Source organism: Varroa destructor, unplaced genomic scaffold (genome assembly GCF_002443255.2).
Source record: "Varroa destructor unplaced genomic scaffold, Vdes_3.0 BEIS01000006.1, whole genome shotgun sequence".
NCBI lineage: Eukaryota > Metazoa > Arthropoda > Arachnida > Mesostigmata > Varroidae > Varroa > Varroa destructor.
The window spans coordinates 21,810,644-21,835,257 of record NW_019211459.1 but is presented as its reverse complement, the minus strand read 5'-3'; the positions used below and the strand labels follow the sequence as shown (position 1 = coordinate 21,835,257).

At 41.3% G+C, this 24,614-nt stretch overlaps 1 protein-coding gene and 1 long non-coding RNA gene across 12 annotated transcripts in view; one reads left to right on the top strand and one right to left on the bottom strand.

The window, feature by feature from the left end:
- The window catches only part of LOC111253300 (uncharacterized), a 46,360-nt gene extending 29,388 nt beyond the window's left edge, over positions 1–16,972 (top strand). For all 11 annotated transcript variants that reach the window (XM_086992793.1, XM_086992790.1, XM_086992792.1 and 8 more), the window contains 3 exons: positions 11,575–12,152; positions 14,106–14,252; positions 14,738–16,972. In XM_086992793.1, coding sequence (XP_086848919.1) covers positions 11,699–12,152; positions 14,106–14,252; positions 14,738–14,928 — 792 coding nt within the window. In that variant the 5' untranslated portion in view covers positions 11,575–11,698 and the 3' untranslated portion in view covers positions 14,929–16,972. The remainder of the gene's footprint in view (positions 1–11,574; positions 12,153–14,105; positions 14,253–14,737) is intronic.
- Positions 1–23,949, bottom strand: part of LOC147754988 (uncharacterized) — a 39,721-nt gene extending 15,772 nt beyond the window's left edge. The window contains exons 1-2 of the long non-coding RNA XR_015330177.1: positions 23,731–23,949; positions 10,614–10,921 (exon numbers count right to left, since the gene is read on the bottom strand). This is a non-coding gene — a long non-coding RNA (uncharacterized LOC147754988). The remainder of the gene's footprint in view (positions 1–10,613; positions 10,922–23,730) is intronic.
- Positions 23,950–24,614: the final 665 nt, after the last annotated feature.

Sequence of the window (24,614 nt, the reverse complement as noted above, 5' to 3'; positions counted from 1 at the left end):
ACTGCGACACCACAGATGCGGTGTAGTTCCGTAGGTGACGCCCCAAGTTCTTCACTTCCACATTGATTCCGGTCGTGGCAGCAGCGACAGCGTCTACAAAAACTTCGGCAGATACAGAAAACGTAATGCTTTAAACTATCGCCTGGAAAGCTGCGTCATCATGACGTGAAAGTACTCGCGCGCGTGTTCTTAGCGCTATAACGTCTCTATACTGACTTTGGAGTTACTTGAGCTAACTGATTGGTTACATTCAGATGGTCTTCCTGACGGTGGTTTTAATCAACGTGATATTCTAGCGTAGAAAAAGCAATGACAAAATCGCACGCTCATCTTTTCCGACCAAAACACTTCAAATAAGACCGTGGCCACTCTACTTCTTTTTTTATATATCATAATCTATAAACATCGTTCTTTTTGTTATTTTTTTATTGCAACATATTTTAGGATGCGGCGTAGAACAAAGAATCATGCAAGGCTAATTGAAGTCAGTAATGGTAGCTGAATGTATATCGGACCCCAACCAAATTCACATTTTAGGATATAGATAAGTTTATTTTCAGCCTTCACGCTTTCTGTGTGAAGGTTTCTTTCAGATTTTGATATATAGTCATACTCATAGATTCCATTTTCAGTGAGTGTTCCTTATCTGTAGAGTATCACGACTTCTAGACACTTGTTCAAAGCTTACCTGTTTCGACATGCTGACAAACTGCTTCTTGCGCAATCCAGCAAAAATATGTGATTTACGAAATACTGCGTGTATAGGATGTGAAATTAATACATACCTCTTGTGTAAAAGATTAATATCAAAAAAAGTTTTCTGCAATCAAATTATTATATTGAGAGGAACCGTCATTACTGATATAAAGTCTATTGAGACCGTGATGAGATCCTGAGTCATCAATAAATTCAATATTTGCACAGTTGTTCAACCTCAGTGAGCATGGGGTTAGTGAGTGCCCCGGTGCTTCAGCGGAAGCACTCATGTGTCCCTACCTACGGAGGACAGAGACTTGGGCAGGTGTGATGATTTTTCGGCGATTGGCCGAGGGACAGTAAAGCCCCAAACTCAGCGATGTCAGCAAGAAACAATGAAGGAACAGGACCCCTAAGTGAATATTTCTGCCACACGGAACAAATAAGTCGTTATTATGGCTACGTTACGTACTTTAGTTCCCAACCAGACGTTTCAAGCGATGAAAATATTCCGTCAAACTCTACGAGGAAAGCTCTGTATAGTCGTTGGAGCTAGAAGATGACGCTTGAACTAGCGTATAGCTATTACAATTATTCACTGATGAAATGATTCTTTATCAGCCATATAATCAAGCTGACAAACAACAACGTCTTCTTGTGTGTTTATGAGTAGTGATAGCAGTTTCTGCTATGATGTTTACAGTATATGATATTTCCAATTGTTACATCTGTTGCTCATGAGCGAGAAACTATTTTCTGTCGTTTTATTACGAGTTCCGATTCCTTATTATTGTCCATTCCGTGAAATTGGCATCGTCCGTTACGGACGTTAATTTTACGGCCATCTTCAAAGATGAGGATTTTAGCTTCGAGCCTTTACTTGATTAGGACTCCTCGTCCAACTGCTCTTATTTATTTCTGACCGATGCAAATTTGCCGGTAGAATAAGTTAATGCTTAAGATTATATCTGCCGTAATATCTGCCGGATGAGGTAAAATTAGAGCATGGAGTTCGTGCCCCGTAAGCCAATGGGTTTCAGAATTTAATGTGTTGCAGAGCTTCATGCTAATGTGTTGAAAGGCAAGATAAATGCAATATTTGCGCAAGTTATATGGTAGCTTGCGCAATTAAATACGTCCGCTACTGTATTAGTTAAGCAGTGGCCTAGGTCGATTACCTCTTTCTGCACGAAGTGAAACGGCTGCGTACATATTCGGTTTCAAACCTATACTGCCTTACGTGTCTCTAGATCTAGTTGGTAACCTTAATTTCATCTGCAAACATAACTTAGAAGGCTCAAACAGGCAAAGTGCAACGTAATTAAGTAACCCGCTTCTCAGTTCATAAACATCCCCTGTTAATATGCGTTACATTTCTATTCGTCACACGTTACTTTAATTGTTAGAAACCTAATCCAAATCCTTTCGCCTGTAGCAGGGGTAGCCTTGCACTAAACTATTTTATAAACTTGATTAGCCTCATTTTCGACCACCAGATGGCTCTTCGCTAGTGTTTTGCCGTGGATAGAGATGATGATCAACCCGCGGTCTATTTCAAATGCGCAACAGCGCCAATAACCAGCTGTTAAAGACCGTCTGAGTTAGTATGGGACACAAAGCACTTGTTTGCAATATTTACCGATGATGTTTAGTTACTTGGACATGCCTGTCCAATAATTCCTGTACGTAAGCGAACGATTCCTCGTGTCAGCTCCAAAAACCAGCCAGTACCAAGAAGCTACAAAAAGACTGAGTGGATGGCAATAGCAGCTTTCCTAGGCGCACGCCTGGCATTCGCTCTTGAAACTGACGGGGATCAATGGATTAGATTAGATTAACGGCTCTGATTCTCGACACAGCCAAACGCAGCTGGTAGCCGTGTGCGCTAGACAGGAGAAAGCTCATCATGGCGCTCGCGCACTATCGAGCACCTCCGGCGGATATCGGCGACTTCACGTAGTACATATGATGATAACCGTCTGTAGCTGTTAGAACGACTTGTTAATCATATTATCGTCATGGAAGTATTACACAGTGACCCCTTCGAAGTTAACAGCGATGGAAGCCGACGTAATGGTAACAACACCAGATATGCCATCGTTACCACCAGTAACAACATGAACCATAGTATTTATCGTCTACATAGTGCAATTTGCCTTCCGTGGTACCAGTTGATTGATAAAAGAAAAGAATGTCTGGGGGGAGGGGGCAAAAATTTGATACGCAGCGAGCGTGCAAAGGGAAGTGAACTTGAAAAATTGACAATAGAAATATTATTTGATAGTGTTTTTTTCTTTAACTTCAGGATGAAGATAACATAGATCGTTATAGCTTTTGAATAGATTGCCGTAAGAAATATTTCTATTTTTAGAGAAATCAGCTTCGAAAAGAGATCCATATAGAGGGTAGCTTGACTAAGTCAGTATAACTAACATGGAAGGTGCACGGGCTCTTAGTATATAAATGTATCTGAAAAATTGATATTTTTAGTCGATCTTGCTAGTGTGCATCTAGATTAAACGCGACTCTTTACTCATCCCTGCGTTACTTCGACCCTTGCATGGCTATGCAGGCTTATATGGAAGACGTTCACACAAAGACAAGCTAATTATCATATCAGTATCATCGACCACAATCGCCGCCAGCTTCGTGCTGCTTGAACACTTCCGGCTCGTAACATCATAGTCGTGGCTGTCGTTTTTGTTGGAGACCGTGTTTGGAGTATCATCATCGTTGTGGGACTTAACCGAGCCATATCCACCAGACATCCGTAACGATGTCGGTGTTTTCGACCTGAATTAAAAAAACGGGTCGGTTGAGGTCGAGAAATACTTCTCTGCCTTTGCAAAAAGACCCAACAGTCAAAATAACCCCACTATCTGAAAACCAGCCAACCCAAGCAGTGCTTTTCCAAGAATCAGAGCCACGGCGTCGGTCACAGCTTCAAGGTGTAGCTTTTACTGGCCCTCGCCAAAATAGTGGCTCAAGACAATGGTGCTCGTCGTGAGGTGACGAGTCATCATAGCACCGAACTGCTACGGTCTGCGAATTTGGTCTGCAGAACTAGCGGAGTACAGGACATCGGTGTGGCTTCTGGGAGGGTGACCCAAAAATTAACCTGCGACAAGGCCAAATGTGCGGCAGCCAAATCATTGTAACTATAAAATGTTCTGGCCAGTACTGAAGACGAAGCACGTGTTCAAAAACTGCTTTACTCTCTGCATTTCATCTGTTTTTGTATTGTTCTGCTATATCAAGTTCAGAGGTACGCCCCATCCAAAATGAAATCAAACATGCCGAGAAGCGTGACGGTCAGCGATATAAACAATTTTCATGAGTTTTCTAGGGCTCCATGGTTGTTTCCCAATGTTACTCCGAGCATATCTTGCAATATTTGGCAGAAACAGTACAGACTTGAGGCCCAATCGCTATCGTAAACAATGCTATCTCCACAGGGTCGGTCACGGCTTATGGGTTATTACTACTGGCCATTTGTTTTTTTGCCCGGACAATGGTTGAAGGTAGAGATATGGCACAGTGCTAGCGCCAAACAACCGTAAATGCGCACGCAGTGCGACGAACCGGTACGGCCTGGGCTTGCTGACGCCCAGGAAAAGTCTATTTGTAGGAGTTGTGGTTTTTTTTGAGTGTACTTTATTGAGAGGCAGGTCATCGAGATCACCACCCTTTGTTTGCGTGAACAGTGATTGCATAAATCGATAACCATTTTCTTATTGGCCAAGATGATTGCTTTAGTAGTTTTTCTTATTATACTGGCAGTTCCCAATACGCAACAATAAAAACTGACAAAATGAATAGTTTATTGGATTTTCGACCCCTTTTCGACATTTTAAATAAATATCCAATAATTATGATCTTAAGGGAAATAAGACTGAACCATAACTCGTTTATAATAGCGCCTTCAATACTACCAGGACCGGGATTATGCAAAGGGAAATTATTATAGTCATAAACACCTGTTAATCGCAATTCCAATGGGGATCATAAAACCTATTAGTAGGAACCTTAAAAAATATCTAGGAAGTTGTAACTTCTAATCAAGTGCTACCTCTTCGAGCCAACAGTTTGCAAGATAAATGCAGCGTCTCTTTTAGCCGCAATAAAGGACACATAATAATATCGTAATAAAGGTAATTAACCATATAGTGATAATAGTTGACTTTTCTTATCATAAGTTTGTTCCTTCCTGTAAAGCATACAACTTGCTAATACGTCGTCAGTGGTCTCGGCTCTTGTTCAGCTTATCTGAACTTAGCTATCAGTCGGCTATGATACTTGACAAAGGTTCCATTATTTAAATGTGTCGCAATCACGAAAGGCCCCTCGGTTTTTTTTTAGTTTGTGATCATGTTTTCGGGTCCTCCGCTTTACCCATGTGCCCAAATGAAGATAACTTATTTGCAAACGACTTCACAATATAAACCATGTTCAGGATACCAGAAAATAACTTAAGACATAACTTAATGGCGCTGTAATCCTGGTTATTCGGACGCATTTATATCTCATGCGTTGGTGACGTCACTTGCTAATCTAAAATCAAGTAATTAAAGGTTGTCCTAGTTAATATTTTGAACACCCCCAACCTGACTGTGTGTTGAGGATCAAAGTCTACTGGGTTTAGCGCTTATAGAGGGTCGAAGTTGATTTCTCGTTTAGATAACCGAACGTATTCAATGTTATTTATATTTAGTATTCGTGTTGTTTATTGTCGTTCTTAATTTTGTTGGCTTTTTTTCAGAATGACGTTATGATCTAATCTTTGCAAGTATTCATACTGTTTCGTTATGGAACGTCCACCTTTGAATAAGTTAACCTTCGAGGTCGAGTCAGTGTTGAGGTGTGGGCAACGAAATTATCAGACAATCATTGTATAGAGGTCAATAAATGGATTTAATTAGAATTACTTATTTCTTTCTCAAAGAGCCAAACGTCATAGACGGAGTTTTTGGTCATTCGCGAAAATACATTCCATCCCAAATGCTCTGTAGAAACGTCGTATCGACAACAAATTTGTTTCTCTAGAGTCTGATGCGTACAGCCAGATCACTCTGTGAATACCATTAGCAGGACTAAGTTAAGGACTCGCCTATTCCGTGCGATCTTTACCAGCATACTTCTCTAGGCTAGAAAAAAAAAAGTATATTGGATTGGATAAATATCAAAAGTGGCAAAAGAGAATAAGCAGCTAAATAATTGGCCCAAGAGTACTAAGTAAAGGTTATAAACTTGAACTTCACACGACAGTGTCAAGTCTCGCTAAAAGCTCAGCTGCAAAACATGACGGAGGGTCAATATCAGCATTATTCCTCGACAACTGCTTACGTAATCACAAGGGAACATAGGACCATCTCGAACCACTTGAAACAATGCGTAACGGTAGTACCGGGCGTACCACTAGAATATTTAACAGCATCTTATCTGCGTTCTATTTATCGAATTCAGTACTGCCGCTGCTCTTGTGGTCAATGTTTAAGGAGGGCCTTTTGGATTTTCTGGCTAGCATCATAGCTCACATCGATTATCGAAAATGATGGTCACATATACGGATACTCAAACAATCAACGGTATCATGAGTCGTTATAAGATAACGTCAACAACACGTTCGATGCCTGATCATAAATTCAATTCTTAGCATTTTATCGTACGGAAAGACACTGCACATAGAACTGTTGATCAGAGATCGCGTTTTAGTTCTGAAATTTAATTTGCTGTGTTATGATGATTGCCATTCATCTATTTCGATCCGTTCTTGGCAAGCACTAGGTCCCGACTCCCCCCCACTAGCCACCGTTTCCTACTGGACTATATCGTATCAGTCAGATTGTCTTTATCGCTCGAACAGATCCGTCTAATTCAAGCGACCTATATATACTCCGTCGTTTGCCGATCAGCATAGGACCGCCACGATTCGCCCGCTGGTAACCCTCTTTCAACTGCAGCTTTGAGCCAAGCGGAGATTCCTGTGACGCTTAGAGAAGCGTACCACCTTTTGCTGTTACTGATGCTTATAATGAACACCTCGGCGAACCCATAAACGTCTTCGGTAGCCCCCCTACGCTTAGGCATACAATGGAATCGAACCGAAGGGTCTTAGAAAGGATGCCGAAGGACTAAGCTCTCTCATATAATGGCCACAGCTAACTGTACGCTACAATTTGCGCGAACGTCGCCGAAATGTATGTAGATGCATCAGGACGAGAGGCATGATTCTATCTGGGACGACATCTCTGGCCGTTTCAATAAGACGGCAGTCAACACAACGAATCTAGAGGCTTCGACCCACTTTGGCCGACCCTCTATAGTTAAAGTAAATATATTAAACACCAATCTAAGTAGAATACTTTAATAGACTTCAATTACGGAGTACAATGAAATAAGAAATACTTATTATTTCGATAGAATGGCAAACGGCGTACGTTATTAATACGGTATACAAGTATAGCTTCTCTCAAACACGACGTGGAAACGGGCAGCCACATCTTTCAAGCCTTTTTCCACTGAGTAAATTGTTCATTGATTTTTAAAGTTTGCCGCATTTAAATCAAAAGTTTGCTACTTTCTGATTGGCGTCAGTACCCGTACCAATTTCCACATACGCTTCTCGTGCGGAAAAACAGCGCTCTGTAACAAAGGTGTGCGTAACAGTGAATGCAGCTCGATGGGTGAGCGGTACTACTCCCCAACTCCGGCTGAGAGCTCCATGGTCGGAGCTCGGCGTACCATTAGACACTGCCGGATAAAGCAACAGTTTCAAGCTGGGCATGGGATGTCATTGGGAGGCAAACTACTCAAATTACAGAATCCCGTTGGGAAACATTACTGCGTCAGTACCCCACCCCGCCCCGCCCCCCGCCGCTACGCCCAGATATAAAAAGGCTGCTCAGCTAGAAAGTGCTTCGCAGCGGACTGGCAGACCCTCGACGAACAGCGGGATTTCGAGTACGAACGCTCCTATTGCGCACTCGAAAACCTTTGACCGAGCGAATAACCGTGGTGACTGGGCCTTTGGTGAAGTCTGACTCGTGTACGTTGCTGTGCATAGCCTGCTCAACCAGAACGAGTTACAGCCCATCGAGGTGCATTTCTCGACTTCGCTTTTTATTGCGTGTTTACAAATAATTTTTTCGAAATTGTTTGTTTACAAACAAGCCGAACCTCCTCTATGCCCGGTAGTTCGTCTGCTGAACGAATCTCCGATAGGCATGCTCAATTTGTATGCCAAATGTTTGCTCAAGACGATCGTTTCAAACAGGAAACGCTTCATCTCTATATTTAAAATTAGTTCAAGCTTGATATTTGATTGCGCGACAAAACAGTATATACGACATAGTGTTATCAATATCGGTATATATGTAGAGATATTCTAATATATTCAAATATTTTGCTTATTAGGATGTTCCACCAGCTGTAAGAGCAGTCATCTTTGCCGGCACTCTAGCAATCGAACCAGCATCGCGCAGTTGAAACTCATTATTGAAGAACTAATATTCAAAATTATAGTGTATGCAAGGCCAGTTAAATCAATGTGTAAGATTCGTGATCCATGATTCTGTTCATATATATTAACACCGAAACGTTACTAGCGGCCAATTTAACTGCCTGCAAATTTTGTAAGAGGTCCATATATGTTTCGACTTCATCACATCGTCAGCAAGCTTCACGCACAGAAAGTCTGTGTTTACTTATAAGAACATTAAAGCTTTTTTACGATTGGATACCTTCACCGGGCACGACTGGGGCCAGTATACAAGCAGTGTCAGTATGTTTAATGTTATCACATGGCGGACCACAGGAACAACCGCGTATTTTGCCTTATACGGATCAAAACAAGGTGACTCCTTAATAGATATGTACAAGATCTGAAAAATTATACTTCGCAATTTTCCTGATTCACCCAGAAACGACGTTTGCATTTTTTGTGTTATCTCTGTTGATCAACAATTAAGTACAAATGTAATAATCAATGTATCCGCTGAGTGCAAGTCGTCGCAGAGACCTAGAACAATCTAGATAACCATCAGTGTCTCCTGTAAGAAGCTTCGCTTTTATGTGCAACGTTGTCGTTACTCGGTACGTTTTCGTTTCCAGCTCTTTTAAACGTTTTTATCCAAATTTTATCCACTGGCAGCATCGCGCCCATTTCGTACTGCCCCGTCACGCCCCTAATCATTGGGATCGGTAGGTTTTCGGTTGATCTAATGGCGGGTGTTCTCTCTCTCACGCAAAACCCAAACACTCGTCATGGCTGCTCATTTTTTGCCCTCTCCCTGATTCCTGCTGAATAGAGCACACGGATGGCGGGCCATGCCCGCAGGGGCGGAGCTTTGCCATAGGGGCGGGGAGTAAAGTGTGCCCTCATCACTGGTTGGTAGGGCCGATACCCGTGGTCGGAGAACGCTCGCTGATGCCGACCACCGCTTCAGCCAGCGAAAGTAACGCTGCTGCTGCTGCTGCTGCTGCTGCAGCAACGGCGGTGCTGGCGAAAGTAACGTTGGCGATCTGACCAGTTGTGTGGTTCTGTAATGTGTGTACCTCGGGAGTCTGTTCGGTCTTACCTGGGCGCATGGGGGTGTGTGTGTGTGTGTCGTAGTACATGTCAGTTCTGCCCGATTGTAAGTGTCCCTTCGTCACTGTATGCCGTTTTGGCTTTGTCCAAATGCTTTTTTGCAGTAATGGGCCCCCTCTGAGAAATTCGTTGTGCGCGTGTGCGAGTTCGGTTGTGTGTGCAACTGAAACACTACAGGAGCCCAAGCTCCCGCACTCACGGACCTGGTGTTTATGTGTTCTATCCTAGCTATCGTTGCCCTCTTTCACTGGCTACTTCCACAAAAAATTGGCCTACTCAAACGTTTCCGTTAATACCCAATTTTTCGCTAAGGTATTCTTATACATTACCGTATAGATTCTCTATCAAGTGATTGGTCTCGGGCCTGAACCCCATTCATGAGATCCCCTTACGACCCAAACTATTTCTCTTCGATTGTATCCGGTTATCCAAAAGTTATCCGGTCCCAACTAGCATAGACCTGTTCTTTGTTGCTTTTGCTTCTTGCTTACGGCGATTTCTGCCACTAAGCTCCTGTCTGATTACCGAATTCGACCACTGGACACTATTTGTCCCAATCGTGTTAATATATGTAGAAACGCGCGTATACGGGGACGCATCTTCTTACAGAAATATACATCTGTTTGCATAAGCGCCTACGAGCGTACTCAGTCCAGTGTCGACATCAACCATAGGTAACCATTGCCACTACAACTATTACTGTAATTCGATTGCGGATTAAACCGTTAGGCTTGTTAATCTTCTTACAAAACAATTAAATATTTAGTTGGTCTTGCCATAATAACGGAACCCCTACGATGTAGCCTGCGATTCTCACCTATTTGGCTGGCACTTAATCTAGCGGCCATGCAAATTCGCTCGGTACTAGCGACGGCGCGATTCTGACATGAGGTTTTGCGCAGGAATCAGCCCGGTCTCCTATGGATACGGGTTATGTGTGTGTACGTCCATGAAACGGTGAGGTGCACGAGGGCAGTGACATTTTGTTTTCTCGATAACAACACTTATGTATTGGTTTGCTTGTGTTATATTTGCGCAGTACCGATACGATGGAACGAAGACAAATTAGGTAATAATAAACTCGATACGCTTTACGCTGTGGAAGTTGTATAGTTAACTTAATATTGAGATAGCTAGCTTCTTTTTCTGAGACGTGACACTACGGAATATGACGAACGCGAGAGATGACCCTAAAACAATTATATGCACAGTAAATAAGCTACATATTGGAAGAGTGCTAAATTCATTTGGCGCATTACGTATGGATTCAACCATGCGTAATTGTTGTATCTCGATGGGATGAAAAATTAAGAAGTTTTTAGTATCTTACCTTCGACTGTATTCCCTTAGACAACTTCGGTAGTCCAAATTCTAGCCGTTCCCTTCGCCGCCAGATTTCACGCGATTTTTTCTGATCCTGTCAGTTTTTCCATGCAGTGTAGCTACGTCTCGTCATCTGCGGTGAAACGTCAGCATTTTCTGAATCAGTTTCCAATATAATTGTTCAATAGTGACGTCCGTACTCGTTGTGAACGGCGCTAATTCAATAATACGATGACTGTCCGCAAGGCTTCCTTGTCCGTCTCAGGCCTGTTGATACGACTGATGCAGTCTTGTCTTCTGCGCTATTAGCATTACCTGCAAGCATTCGACTTCATTTTGAGCACAATACGTAACCTATGCTATTCGGTAGCGCGTTCTCACTGAAAAAAGAAAAAAAACAGCAAAGATATGTTCTTTTTCTACTTTCCAGACGCTCTGAAATGTGCTACCGACACCGGCAGGGGTCACCTACTTCAAAGCGTCTGCAGTATACAGAACAAGTTGTCGATTTCTGGAAAATAGTTAGTGGCAAATAATAGCAAACGACCAGAGGCTGTGGCTCTATAAGCCCAAGTATATGGGCTGGCCTTTAGCTACGAAAAATGGGCGTTGTATTGATGCCTTTTTCGACCTAGTAGTGCACAGGCAGCGCATTTGCAGTTATGCAACTTTTATCCCTACAGTTTCTAAGAAATATATCTATGACACAGGACCACACAGGGGTTTAAAGTTACTATAAGTAATATATCGTATGTCAGTAAGGAACTGGAGCAGAGAAGCTATAGGCTTAATATAACATAGATAAGTGTGCTTTGACGTTTATTCATCAAGCACAAACGATCCTCTTATTTTATTATTGGACTCCCAAAGTATTCAATTGAACCCACCCTCTACATTCATATCATGCCAATTTAAATTATTGCCATTTAATTTAACAAGTAATTGCTACCGCGCTTTTGGCGTTTCAGTGGTCGGTTCACACGAAATTAGAAGGTACAATTGACCGGTTATGATGAGACCCGCCTAGCTGTGTCTAGGAGCAGAAATACTACATACACCTTTACAAAAGTCAGCACCAAAAAGAGTAGTAAGATGTCCAATAATTTATGCGATCTGGATGGCCGGGGCCGAGACTGGCTGGACGCAATTTCCCTTTACTTGAACACCGAATCCGTACAGGATCGCGTTCTTGTTTCACAGGCTGCAGATGTGTCCACAGAGGGTACAGTGCAGGGTGATGCTCTAGGTCTAGGTAGTGCACCTCAGTACCAAGAAGGCCCTGCCGCCACTTACATGACGAAACCGGTGATGCATCACCCTATTGTTACTCCAACCGCGACTACAACAACATTGCCGGTCTACGAAAAGCATCACATGGCACCGGGGACAACGCAACTACCTCACTATGCGAGTCCTTTTTATTTGAAGACCACTGGCTGCTCGCTCACACCGCATGATGATTTTAGCCTATCGTCCTCGTCGACCTGTTATTTCGATGTGGGCCCAGCTGATGCTGTCCCGGATGGCTGTATTTCCTCATTTCATGGTTAGTAATTTACTGTTAGTTTACGTATACACGTAGATACAATATTCCATTTTCTACCTAATCCTCGCTGCCAGTGTAGTTCTAGATTTTGTTTATTAGTTCTTGAGTCAAATAATAGAATAAATGGGAGTGCTAAGCGTTATCCGGCAGCCCTTCGAATGGACGAAAGGCATGATTTCTTTTCCTGCGTATACAGGTCGCTGCAACTATACCGAGCATTTTATCTTTTGTGTGCTAATAGTCAATTACACAAACTAGCCTTTTTACAAATTAGCATTCGGTCAGTTATCAATGGGTGATGTGAAGAAGATCGGTGGTCGCACTTATTGAAATTGTTTTCCACAATGTCGCGCTGGATGGACCTATCCAGCAATAAGCGTTCTATAGGCTTAATCTGCCTGCTTTGGCCGCTCTTTTTGATGTTGGGTGGATCGTGGTTTTTAACAGCATTCCTAGGTTTTCATCTAGTTTTTCAGTGCCTATCGACTCGAGTTGGTGATCGCTGGATGGTATGGATTTTCTTTTCAGTAGATTCGTACTGACTGGAACAATAGGATGTCAGGATGATCTCAGGAGCGATAGTTTTGAGTCTTTTATAGGTTCTTCACCAAAAGGGTATCTTCCATCCCTGTTGCACGGCAAGCGACCTACGTCCGGAATTGCTAGCTGAGCAGGACGTGAAAAATAGACTGTTCCGTTTGCTAATAAAAACCAGTCGCCATCGACGACTTACGTCTTGAGAACCAGTGGTGAATCACCAGGCTCGCGCACTCGACGATGTTCATTTTTCATTAAAGATAGTACTCCAGTGCTATAATAATATACTTGCCACACTGTAACCTATCGTATCATTGATATTTCTTAGTCTCCTAGGAGAACTTGTAGAAGCAATACTTATCGCCAAAGATGTTCAACGACATTGCAACGATCCGATACCGCAGCGCCCTCTTGCGGTTGAGCCAATCTCATTTTCAAAAAGGAATTTGGGCAGAGAACGAACTGGCGCCTGTTGTGAGTGCACTCAGAATAGTAATGGCAGAGCGCGATGCTTGTCTCGGCCAGGTCCTTACTCAGTTCAGCACCCCTCCGGCCTCTCCTTCCATTCTCCTAATCCATGCCTGATCCGGATTACCAGGCCTCGGGCCTTGGCACAACCTAGACTATCTGCAGCTTCAGCGCCAAGCTCTGCCGTACCCATACTCTACAATTGCCACCGAAGCAACATCGTGCAACTCCGAGGTCCCTCCCGTACTTTATTAACAGTGGAGTGCCCACACCACGTTGTTACTGCCACCATACCTTTTATGATTCATTCAGGCTTGCGACCTGCCTGGCTTGGCATGATGATCAGTCAATCAAAGTAGCTGAAGTTCTTGTCGTAGATAAAATGATCAGCTTTGCAGAAACCTTTGATTGGGCTGTTGCAGCTGATTGGTTGATCGCCTTCATCACTTCACGGTAATTGGTATTCGGAATGTTGAGGGTAGCCGAAGTTAGGGATCGTTGTTTATTGTTAGCTCATAGCGACAGTGCAAAGATGTAGGCTCGCTACCTCAAGTAGCCATCAGTCATCTAAATGTTACCACTGCGTGCAGACGAGCTGCACTCATTATAGCCAAACATCTGCAGAGCGGTTAGGGATGTAAGATGTCGGCCTGTTACGGTCTGATCTTTTAACATTCGTTACCGTGCTTTGAAAGCATTTCACTAATGCCCGTGCAAGGCTAAAATGTTGCCATTAGGTGAGCTATATAGAGAACTTCTTCTCTTTTTTATTACTTTTTTCTTTTATTATTGTTTATTTACGGAGTTATTTTGATAACTATGCGTAAAATCTTTAGTGAGGCAACAAACATCCAACGTTTCTCTAAATTTCTAATTTAGTTATACTGGTGCTAGACCTTCAACGTATTATTATTATTATTATTATTATCTATATATTGAATCTTGCAGAGAAAAAGCAAGTTATGGGAAACGTGGTACGATTGAATACGGAAGAAGCGATTCCGCGACGCGCATTACTTTTTTCATGCTCACCCGAACCTTCGGCTGAAAACATGCAACAAGATACGTCGTCAGTAAAGATCAACTCGATTCTAAGTGAGTTCTTTGTGTTGGTTACCGGTAGAAACAAACGTATGGTGCTTGCTTTACATAGAAGCGTCTAAATGTAACGATACGGTTACATGAACTATACGACGACCAGCTGAATACACTCCGAACAAGAAACACGACTCATCTTCTCTCTAATCTAGCCCACTTCTATCTAATTGCTTCCAGCCGATCAACTTCCGTTTTTTCATGTTAGATTTCCTCGCACGATTGGTAATTACTGTAAATGTAGCAAGGTTTAATAAAAACCTTATACGTTATTAAAACATATACGGATGCTGAAACTTGTTACAAACGCGACAAGCCTAATTAAAATTACAATATGCTAAATTCCCCCTTTTTTTTTTTATCTACTCTGTCAAGCTAACGACGATAAGCCCGATCATCAATGTTAACATAAGAAGATTCATTGGTCCCTTCAGCTCAGTACATTTGTCTTATTTAATTTTGCTATCTCGTGAGTACGATTTCAGAACCAAAACGCCAGCGGACGCTGTTTAACAAAGAACAGAATGGCATATTCGCGGAGGAATTTTCCAAGTGCCAAAATCCGAGGCGTACTGAGCTAGAGAGGATAGCGAAACGAGCCGGCGTTACTCTGGAAACAGCGAGAATGAAATATAAAAATCTTCGAGCCAAGCTCAAGAAACAGCGAAATACTTAGCAAACTCCGCCAGTCACAAAGCAACAAGTTCATATCGTAATACATCCATCCGCTGATCAGAGCTCAGCAAAGGAGCCATATAACTGTAGTCCATTGTCACCAACGTCATTCCGCTCCCATCAGGCCCGACCAGCAATGCGATTCAAGGCTCAATTCATAGCGTTCAAAAGCTCCCGCCGATAACACTTACTGTGCGTGATTCAACAGTCGCACCAGAGGGCAATTTCATGTTCGGATAGCAACAAAACTTGCAGCAACAAGAAAATGCAATGCCCCAGCATCAGGGGCACATGCAATGCTCCACCCTGACCGTCGGAAACTCTACCGTACACAGATTTTTCCGCTAATGTACGGAATCATAGACAGCAAATCTGTCACTGAATAATTAAAGAGATCTAGGTAGACGGTTCGCCGAAACCGCCTGACGACTCCTATGACAGCCATGTACAGTTGACTAAAGTTCCACTTCTAATGGTTCAGAATTGTCGTACTCATAACAATTAAAACTTATGTCTTGAAAACAATATAGTCCAAGTCTGCATAGGCGGTAAACAATAGCTTCGGGGTTATCTCATGATCGAAAAGAGGTATCTTGGCCAAGTAATGAAGTTACAGTTTACAAGCGAAGTAATAATACATTTATATTTGTACAAATATAGCAAGTGCAATGACTCGAGCTTTTCTGGCACATAACCCAGACTATTTTCGCTGCAATATTTTGTAATTAATGTACTTTAATTACATATGTGTCCACGTATTTAGTGCGTAGCCAGAAGCACACATACTGTGTAGACTGCCATGTTCCGGATGAAGCGAAAGATAAATTGATCTAAGGAAGAAAACAAAAAAAAAAATATTCTTGTAATGTGTGTCTCCATTAGTTTTTGACTACATTAGACTAGATAGGGTTAATGCAAGAGAAGATTACACGTCAAATCTGGTAACTGTCTTGGAGTATTTGAGACACGGTTGAAAGAAAAATCACCGAACTGGCTCTATATATTGGTTAGTAAAACACAGGCTGAAACGAGCAGGCGTGCTTGGATTTCGGTGTTAGTTCTGTGCCTGATACAACCTGGGTCTCGCGTGTGCCTCTATTTCTGTTTGGCAGGTATGATGAGAAATGGTAAATAGCCAAACTAGCCAAAAATATGAGAAGACCTGAATCTGTCTGTAAGTTAAGGTGCGGCCACACTGCTCAAACCCCTTAATGTGTCTGTAAACTAATGAAAAAGTTATTAATTTAGCGGAATTGTGTCCACCTCTTCTTGTGTCATATAATGTATATATTGACTTCAAGGAACTTCAATCTCAAGTTCAGTTTAACCGCATCGTTACATCTAAAATACAAAGTGTCCATATGCACCAATGTATAATAATTGCTATTGTTAGTACCATTATTTACATCACTTCGCTTCCTTAATTCATTGCATTTACTATTAATATACCAATATTTCGGTCAAGAGCTTTAACCGGTAACTCATGGCTCTCTGATGTTGACCAAGAGTCCTATGAGTTCTAGAGCGCTACCGAAGTAGCTTTAGTACAAACCGAAATTTAGGCTAAGGCGCAGAATACACGATCGATCAATCAAAACACATCTATATCTATCTAATTCGCATCATCATGAAGGTGTTTTTTTTAGCTTTTGATACATAAAGTGGAAGTAACACAAAATGATTATATGAAAGCAACCTAGAAAATAAATAAGCTAGTTTTTTTTTTCTTTTCTATAAAGGCGCAACTTAAAGCCGTTGCCCTATACAAGAATTAAAAACAGGACCTATGTTGTACTCATTGACTGAGTGGACCCAAAGCAACAACAGTTCTGTGCATATTAGATGAAGTAACTTTGAGCTCTGCGATACTATGTAACTAACTGCATTAACGAAATAAGGCAAAGATATAAGGCTGGTATGCTTCGTTACGTACCCCCTGTATACAACTCTATTGCACAATGTAGTGCAATGAGAATTTTTTATTTTAAGGCTTGTTTTTTAGTGTGCTAATGATGTTTGAATGATAAAATTTGCGTACGTAAAAACACCTCCGGGAAGTGATTATTTTTTTTTGTAGTAGATAAACGTGTTGGTTACCGCAAAGCAATTTGTACCTAATTGAAAATTATGAAACCGGAAATTACGTAAGGGCATGTTAGATATCTTTACAAAATTTACTCTAAAAATAGTCATAGTATAATTTTAGTCTTAGGGTAGCTTTCGCTTATTTTTCGGCCGCTCACTCTCTCACCCCACATTTCCATAAAATATCTTAATTTCTAATCAACAATTTGGAACGGAGAAGTGACATTTCTACTATCCTTCTTATGTAGATGGCTAGTGGTGCGGCTTTTATACAATTTGACCAATTCAGGTACCAAAAAGTTACTGCTATCCACGCATCTTTACTATGGTAAGTAGTGCGAGACTAAAGAGGTAAGAGTTACTTTAAGCACTATTTAAGGGAGTAGCTACCTATAATTTTATAAAGATGTGATCGTTGATTTTACTGTTTAAGGCTTTTTTCAAGCTTATCTTGAAAAGGTTCTGTTACACATCTTATAGCTTATCCTATTGGTCCATGTGTTTATACTTCCGGACACAGGCTTCCTCAAATGAAACCGGTTTGCGCTGCTTCTCCACAATAAAGATTGGATAGAATTGACAGTCAATACACGCAGTCTAAATGCTAGTTAATAATTAGATAAAAAAAAAGCATTCAGGAAGTCATTACTAATTCAAGTACATCTTTCAGGCCGTTTACAACTCGCCTCCTGTCTAACACTGTCATACCGTTTCCATGAGCTATTACAAGGTGTCTCGTGCGTAAGCTTCACTGTGTCCATCTGTAAACCCCTTTCTATGCGTAGGCTCTCATAGATAAACTACTCAACTTTGTGATGACTTTTTGTTTACACACTGTGTACTGGTGTTTATTAAAAGACTTATTGTACAATCATGTCCTTAGTTCTACCGAAAATATGCAACAAAGAACTAATATATGGACAAAAAAAAACATCTAAGAAAAATCCTGCCCTTCGTAAATTTTAGGTTCCGTTTAGCGTCATAACTCAACAGCATTTATCTGAATTTAGAAAACACCTGACGTATTTGTCACGGCCATATCGCGCTCCTCCGTCTTGTCCAGCCGTATCACTATAAGCTACTATGGTAGAAGAGAATAGCCGTCTGCAAAATAAAACTAGCTTTGCGTTTGCTCGAATACCTCTAATTATGGATGATTTCCTGTCATCACTTTTTCTTTAGGCTCTAGCTGATTATGCAGACCTCGTTGCTTCAATTAATGCGAACTGGAATAATGTCCCCAGGACCAAGAGTTTGCATGGGGCGAAGGTAGACCACCCGGTTGCGCACCAAGTGGACTTTCAACCATGGACATGGTAGATCCAGGTGGCGCATCCGCTGACGTGCACGTAGCGCTGCTATTTTATTTTGTTAGGACCTAGGAGGATTTTTTTTTTTTTTATTATTGAATGCCTTCAAGTTTAGCAGGCGTTAAGCATATCCGAAGCTTAAGCGAACGACTTGTTCAGACCTTGTCAGCGTGAAATATATATATATACAGTTTTTTTTTATGTCGAATTGTTTCGTACGACCTCCAGCTTCATAAATTGGTTATAATTCCGATTACGTAGTGCTCTGATGTCAATAGTAATAATATATCAGCATATACAACTTGACGTGAATTGAATAGCTGATTGACAAAACCTTGACCGGAGGGTTGCTTGACGAAGACTTCGGATTTCTGAAACAGCCTTCCCATATGCATACACTGCTGTTTTAGACCTTGAGAGTAAATCAATGAACGCTGACGAAATATGAAAATAAACAGTTTCATTATCTGTTTCACAGAAGGCAATATGGTTTCGAAACGGGGCACCCATGTACGACATTTGGTGTGGAGATTTTCAAATGTTGAATGACTTTCACCTCTTGAATTGAATTGTGCAAAAGCATGGATAGTTAAGCTGCCTGAACCCTACCATGGAGAGACGTAGTCCTGACAGAGTGACTCCTCTAATCGTTTACGTTCCAATCAGCTGATAGCCGCGAATACGATTTGAGCCTCTTCTTTTCTGGCTGCTTTGATTGGCCCTATTCGTTTGCTGGCGAGAAACACCACGACAAATCTAAGCGAAGTCAAAATGTACCATTCCATAGGTGAACGTGCCACACTAACTACAACTTTAATTGGTTCAGACCGCTATATTAAAAACTAGGGCGCTATTGCGACAATGGTATTGCAGTCACAGCGCCCGACGAATCGGGAATAGAGCATTGTGTTTTACAAGTAGTAGTAGTATCATTAGTTAACAAGCCGAATCGGACGCGTTCGATTGCATGCACAAGCGGGTACGCAGCTATAATCAGAGCCGTGAGGCCAATAATATCGGATTTCTGAATAAAGATAGGTTTCGAGCTGTGTAATGCGCCGGGTCGACGCTTTCAGCTATTCAGATTATGTCCACGAGGACCGCTCACTCTCACGCTAATGCCTTGTCTCCTTGTGATGCCGCCAAAAATCAAAATACCAACGTTCTCGACACGATTTTATCTGTATGCGTTTGAAGCTTTGTGCCAGGAAACCGCCTCAGCAAACCTCGAACCGAGAAGGCTGTCAAGTTTTTTTCACGACGAATTATCGCAGTTTTAATGTACACTGGCTATGTTTGCAAGCTTAGCCTTTCATTCCGTTGCTGTTTCTTCTTCTTCTTCTTCGGCAAAGCTATTATGCCATCTTGACGCTTTGGCACCAGTCAAAATAGCTGCCCACGTTTCTTCTGGCCCAGCACCAAAATAAGGCTACGCATCTGGTTTGTTATCGCCGTCTGCGATAGCATCGATGGTCGGCCTTTTCCCGAAACCGTTGCTAATCAGAAGAAGGAAACAACAGAACTTCGTCACTTTGAAAAGGGTCTTCAATCTCCAGCCGGTCCCTGCGTGAGTCACTTACTGTACCTTCGTTCATCCGTATTAGAGTTTTCGATCGCAAATGGAGTGAAAATTCTGTTTATGAAATAACTCACTGATTCGGCTCACCAATAGGGGAGCCTGGTTATCTTTTACGAGGCACTTACGTTGGCGGACTATTAAAATAGATCATCGCTAAAATAGAGATTATACAAATTATAGGGTCCTCTATTCGTTGCCGCCAACTACCTTAATAACCACCATAAGCAGCAGGTTTTTTTTCCTATTATACAAGCTTATTTTTCTACTAGCGAAGATGCGTTACGTGTTACGATTATTCGGTAGCACAAAGAATATAATAAGGCCATTTTAAATAAAAGACGTTATCCAGCTGTGCCGAGGTCATAGTCCACAGCTCTTGCAGTCGTAGGATCCTATCAATTTGACTTTTGCTGGACTGCTTATTCATAGTTCCTATCTTACAGTCTGATCGAATATGAATTCGACTGATCCACACCAAAACTAAACCGCAAAGATCATACTGTACGTATACAGGAAATAATATAAAGGTTTTGAATAATAATATTGTGGTATAAAGCTCACCATTTCAATAGACAGAAATTATAGGCAGGCATAGTTCCATTGCAAAAATGATGAAAGGAACGGATCACCGTAGAATTTTACTATTAGCTATAACATGGTAATTAACTTCTGGAAAAAAGGCTTTATCACTGAGTGAACCTGAACGTATTGGCTGGGTTCGCTCAGTGATAAAGCCCTTGCAAAATAGAATTTATTCGTATTTAAGGAAACCGTAAATTGGGTTCGATAGGCAGAATGAAAAACAAACTCATCTTTTTTTTTAGGCATAACAAAGGCGTGCGATATGGTATATCCGGCCTGATCGTGAACAGGATGCCGCCTAAATAGATTTCTTTAAAGAGCTGTATACAATAATAGGGGTGCCGCAGAAGCATAGTCTGTGGAGAGGTAACCTCAAGGGGTGTCTATGTACCGCAACACTAAAATAATACCATGGTTGCTGTTCATGGTATGGTAACTATCACATGGAATAGTAAATACGAAAATATACCTAGTGAAATGGTTGAAAAAGAACGTCATGAAACAAAGTATGCGACCATAAGATTCCCGAGGAAAACTAAATAGCTAAGGGAACCCGCCAAGGTGCAGGGAAATACAGTAGAATACAAATACGAAAATAAATACCGAAAAATCATTCACTCTGTCTCTTAAGCCGAAACAGGAAATGATGCCGGCGTTTTAAAAAGGGTACCTTCTAATAGGAAGTAGAAAATACGTAAAAACCAACAACTTCTATAAAAAAAAAGAACGGGAGCTGCAAGATATCTATAGCAAACAAGAAGAAAAGTTTATTTGTACCTGCAGTGACATAAACCAACCGATTCCGAGTATAACACGTACATTGGGTTCAGACTGAGTAGTCTGAACCCAATACAGAGTTCCAGAGTGATGGCAAAGGCCCTGCCTACTAATTGTAGGCACACCGGCGGTGGCCTAAATTCGGAATTCGGATTAGGAATGGCCGACCGTTCGAAACCGTGCTCAACTATAGCAATACCAGACGTGTAACTTGAAAGCATTTTAAACCCAATATAGAAAAGGAGAAATGGTTTGTTTTGCGATCCAACGCCCGTTACACGTTTTCAACGCCGTTGATAATTTCTAGGCTACAGTGGGGGAAGCGAAGATGTCATAAGGGGCCAGACAACGAAAGCTAATAAAAAAAAAACAAGTTGATAATATGTTAAGGGAGATCAACGTTAGATTGTACGCTAAGGATGTGAGCAAGGTAAAAACACCGAAGTAAAAGCCATGCTACAAACTCTCAAAAACAAAATTCATAATTGTGAGGTAAGCTATACGCAAAAATTAGGGGAAATTAGGTATTGCTATTGAATGCGACACACAGACAGGGACATTTGGTATTAATAGTATACTAAATCTTAATTTAATTGGACCAAATTTAGTCCCAAATAGGGCCAAAAATAGATGGGTGTAGAGCCGGAGGTGTTACACACTTCTGTCGTTCAATGGCGAAATATAATAATTCAATAGACATAATAAGACGATAAAGGAAAAGACAATTGATCATACTATATTCTTCTAGGCAGTCGTACAATTAGTCATATATATAAACTCTAAATTTTGCGAGCAACAAAAATCGAACGATATCAATGAAGAAAAATAGAGTCTGCCGATACGGTTTGCCAATAAGAATGAAGAAAAAAAATGTAATGCTCATTTCATGTAGAATAATTATATAGTATATTCTATATGAGAATATTACATACACTACAGGACAGGAAAGGAAACGGTAATATATGAAAAAGATAATCCGGGTTATCAACATCGTCTACATCAATAAAGGGCATCTCTGTTGTAAAACGAATTCTGTATAGATTTTTCTTTTTTTTTATGTTATTACCTAGCTCGGCTCCAAAAACGTTAGTTCCTAACAACAGCATGAGTTAACGGACAGCTAATTTTGGGGTGCCCAACTATACTGTTACCAGTTCTATAGTGTTGATTTTAATGCCCAACGACGACCTATTCTGCTTATGCATTTTGCTTATCTATTGTCATTATTGTTTTTGAAAAAAATGCAGTCTTTAAGGTGTTTTTCGCCAGCACAACTATCTCAATAGCAAATGAATGAGGACTTCTGCGAAAGTGACCCATCGAGTGCAAAACCAATGGCTGAACTGATCGCAATTATCTAAAGCAACGACATTTTGAGCGACGATGGCACAAGTCGCTCGTGTTATCTCAACGCCGGACATGAGCTGGGCTTCTTCAATTTTCTCTGCTAAACATTATAGCTATAGGGAATATGTCGTCTATGAGACTGAAAATAACAATGTTTTGGTTATATCTTTTGGAAAATCCGAAGCTGTGACTAAACGGCTACGATGGAATATCTACGTGACCGATCATTGCACCGCTTCTGTCAAAGAGACCCAAATCTATTTTTCCGAACAAACTGATCTGAATAATTGCTTCAAACGCATGTGTATACGTGTATGACTTAATCTGTCCGAGACCGTATCAAGCTGACTTATATACTACCCAGATAGAATAGTTATATCTATAGAATAACCGCGTCTTGTGTGGTGCTGACGTCAGCTTCCTCTGCTGCGGCTTTACCCCACACCTAGATTGGTCTCAGAGAAAGTGAAGCATACAAAAACCTCACTAACCTCGACCTTTACACGTAACTCATCAATATAAAGATCACTACATGTACTGTTCATTCATACGCAGTGGTTATTGTGAATGTGTCGATGTTGGTTATACTCCATTAATATTCTAGGACGTCGTGCACGCATCGGCATGATGTAGCATGACTATAGTACATGGTTTTCAAATGTACCCTTCGTTGTCATATGCTGGGTGCATATAGTGGTTAAAATGGGTTATTTGGGGCCAACAGAAACAGAGAGTAGGCAGACAGAACTGGGCCAATGTAAAAATCGATTTTTTGTCTTCCCGACTTCATAAAGGCCTCCTGTCGCTTCAGATGTTTATGTAGTATGTTTTGCTAAGTAGGAATCATGCAGTCCTACCGTTGCTTGTTTCTTGTTTGAACTGTTTTATTTAGATATTGTATATACTTGAGCTACCTACTTGTCAGTTATTGATGCTTTGCTCATTGATGATTTAAACTCACTAAGAGACTTTTAGCTCTCTAGGGAATATGCTATGGTTCGTGCGATTAAAAAAAAACAGCAGTTAGGAACAGGAACGTAGCGTAGAGAGTGAATTTCCGACCCGAGGATGGCTTTGAATGAGGTTTGACAGGGTTTTGCAACATAGCCAGGATTACACTCACTCGTAATGCAGTTTGCCGCCATTGAACGGAAGGCGAACTTCTCAGTCAAACACTTGTATAACACATGTAAACATTGCTCTGTCGACTGCTTAATTCCGCTTAGCTTTTTGGTGATTATTACGAAGGCACGTCACGCCGTTACTGCAAACGGCAATAAACACGCATAACCTTGACGAATACAATCAGCAGCAGCAGCAGCAGCACAAACTGCTTTTTCGATGGTCCCTCTAATGTTATCGTGCATTTCTCTATAAAGTATTACCGAGTGCTCCTCAGATTTCGTCATCTACGAATCTCGCTAACACCATTGGCAACTTCAAAGGTTAACAGAGATTTTTGCAATAAGACGCCTAGCTTTTTCGACTACAACCGTAAGAATCATAAGATATTCTGCTAGACAGCTAAGTCATGCAAGTGGGCGTTTCAGATCGTGATTTCAGGAAAAACAAAACAAGCCAGGAGGTGGTCCTGAGCAATAAAAGGTAGAATAATTTTCGCCGAAGTAGAAATTCTGAGGCCTGTATCCTAGAGATGGAGCTAGAGTTCGTTGCCTGGCTGTAACACGCTATCCAAATGAAGCTCAATGGATAAAGCAAACTATATTTTAAAGTAAACTGCATTTCATTCTAACATGACGTGACTTAAACGTGTGATGACCTTTTTGATGGTAATCTTTGCCCGCATATTTATAGAGCATTCTGTGGGTCGTGGATACGCAGCTTCCATTCAATTTCCAGCTGGTTGATTTCTTTATTTGGGGAGTAGAAATAACGGGAAACAGATGATCAAATCAACCTGATTAAAAATACTTCTTTAAATTTGAAGCCAACATAACAGAGGACCGTTTGCAACTTTTTAATTCCACTAAGAAATAATATAGATAA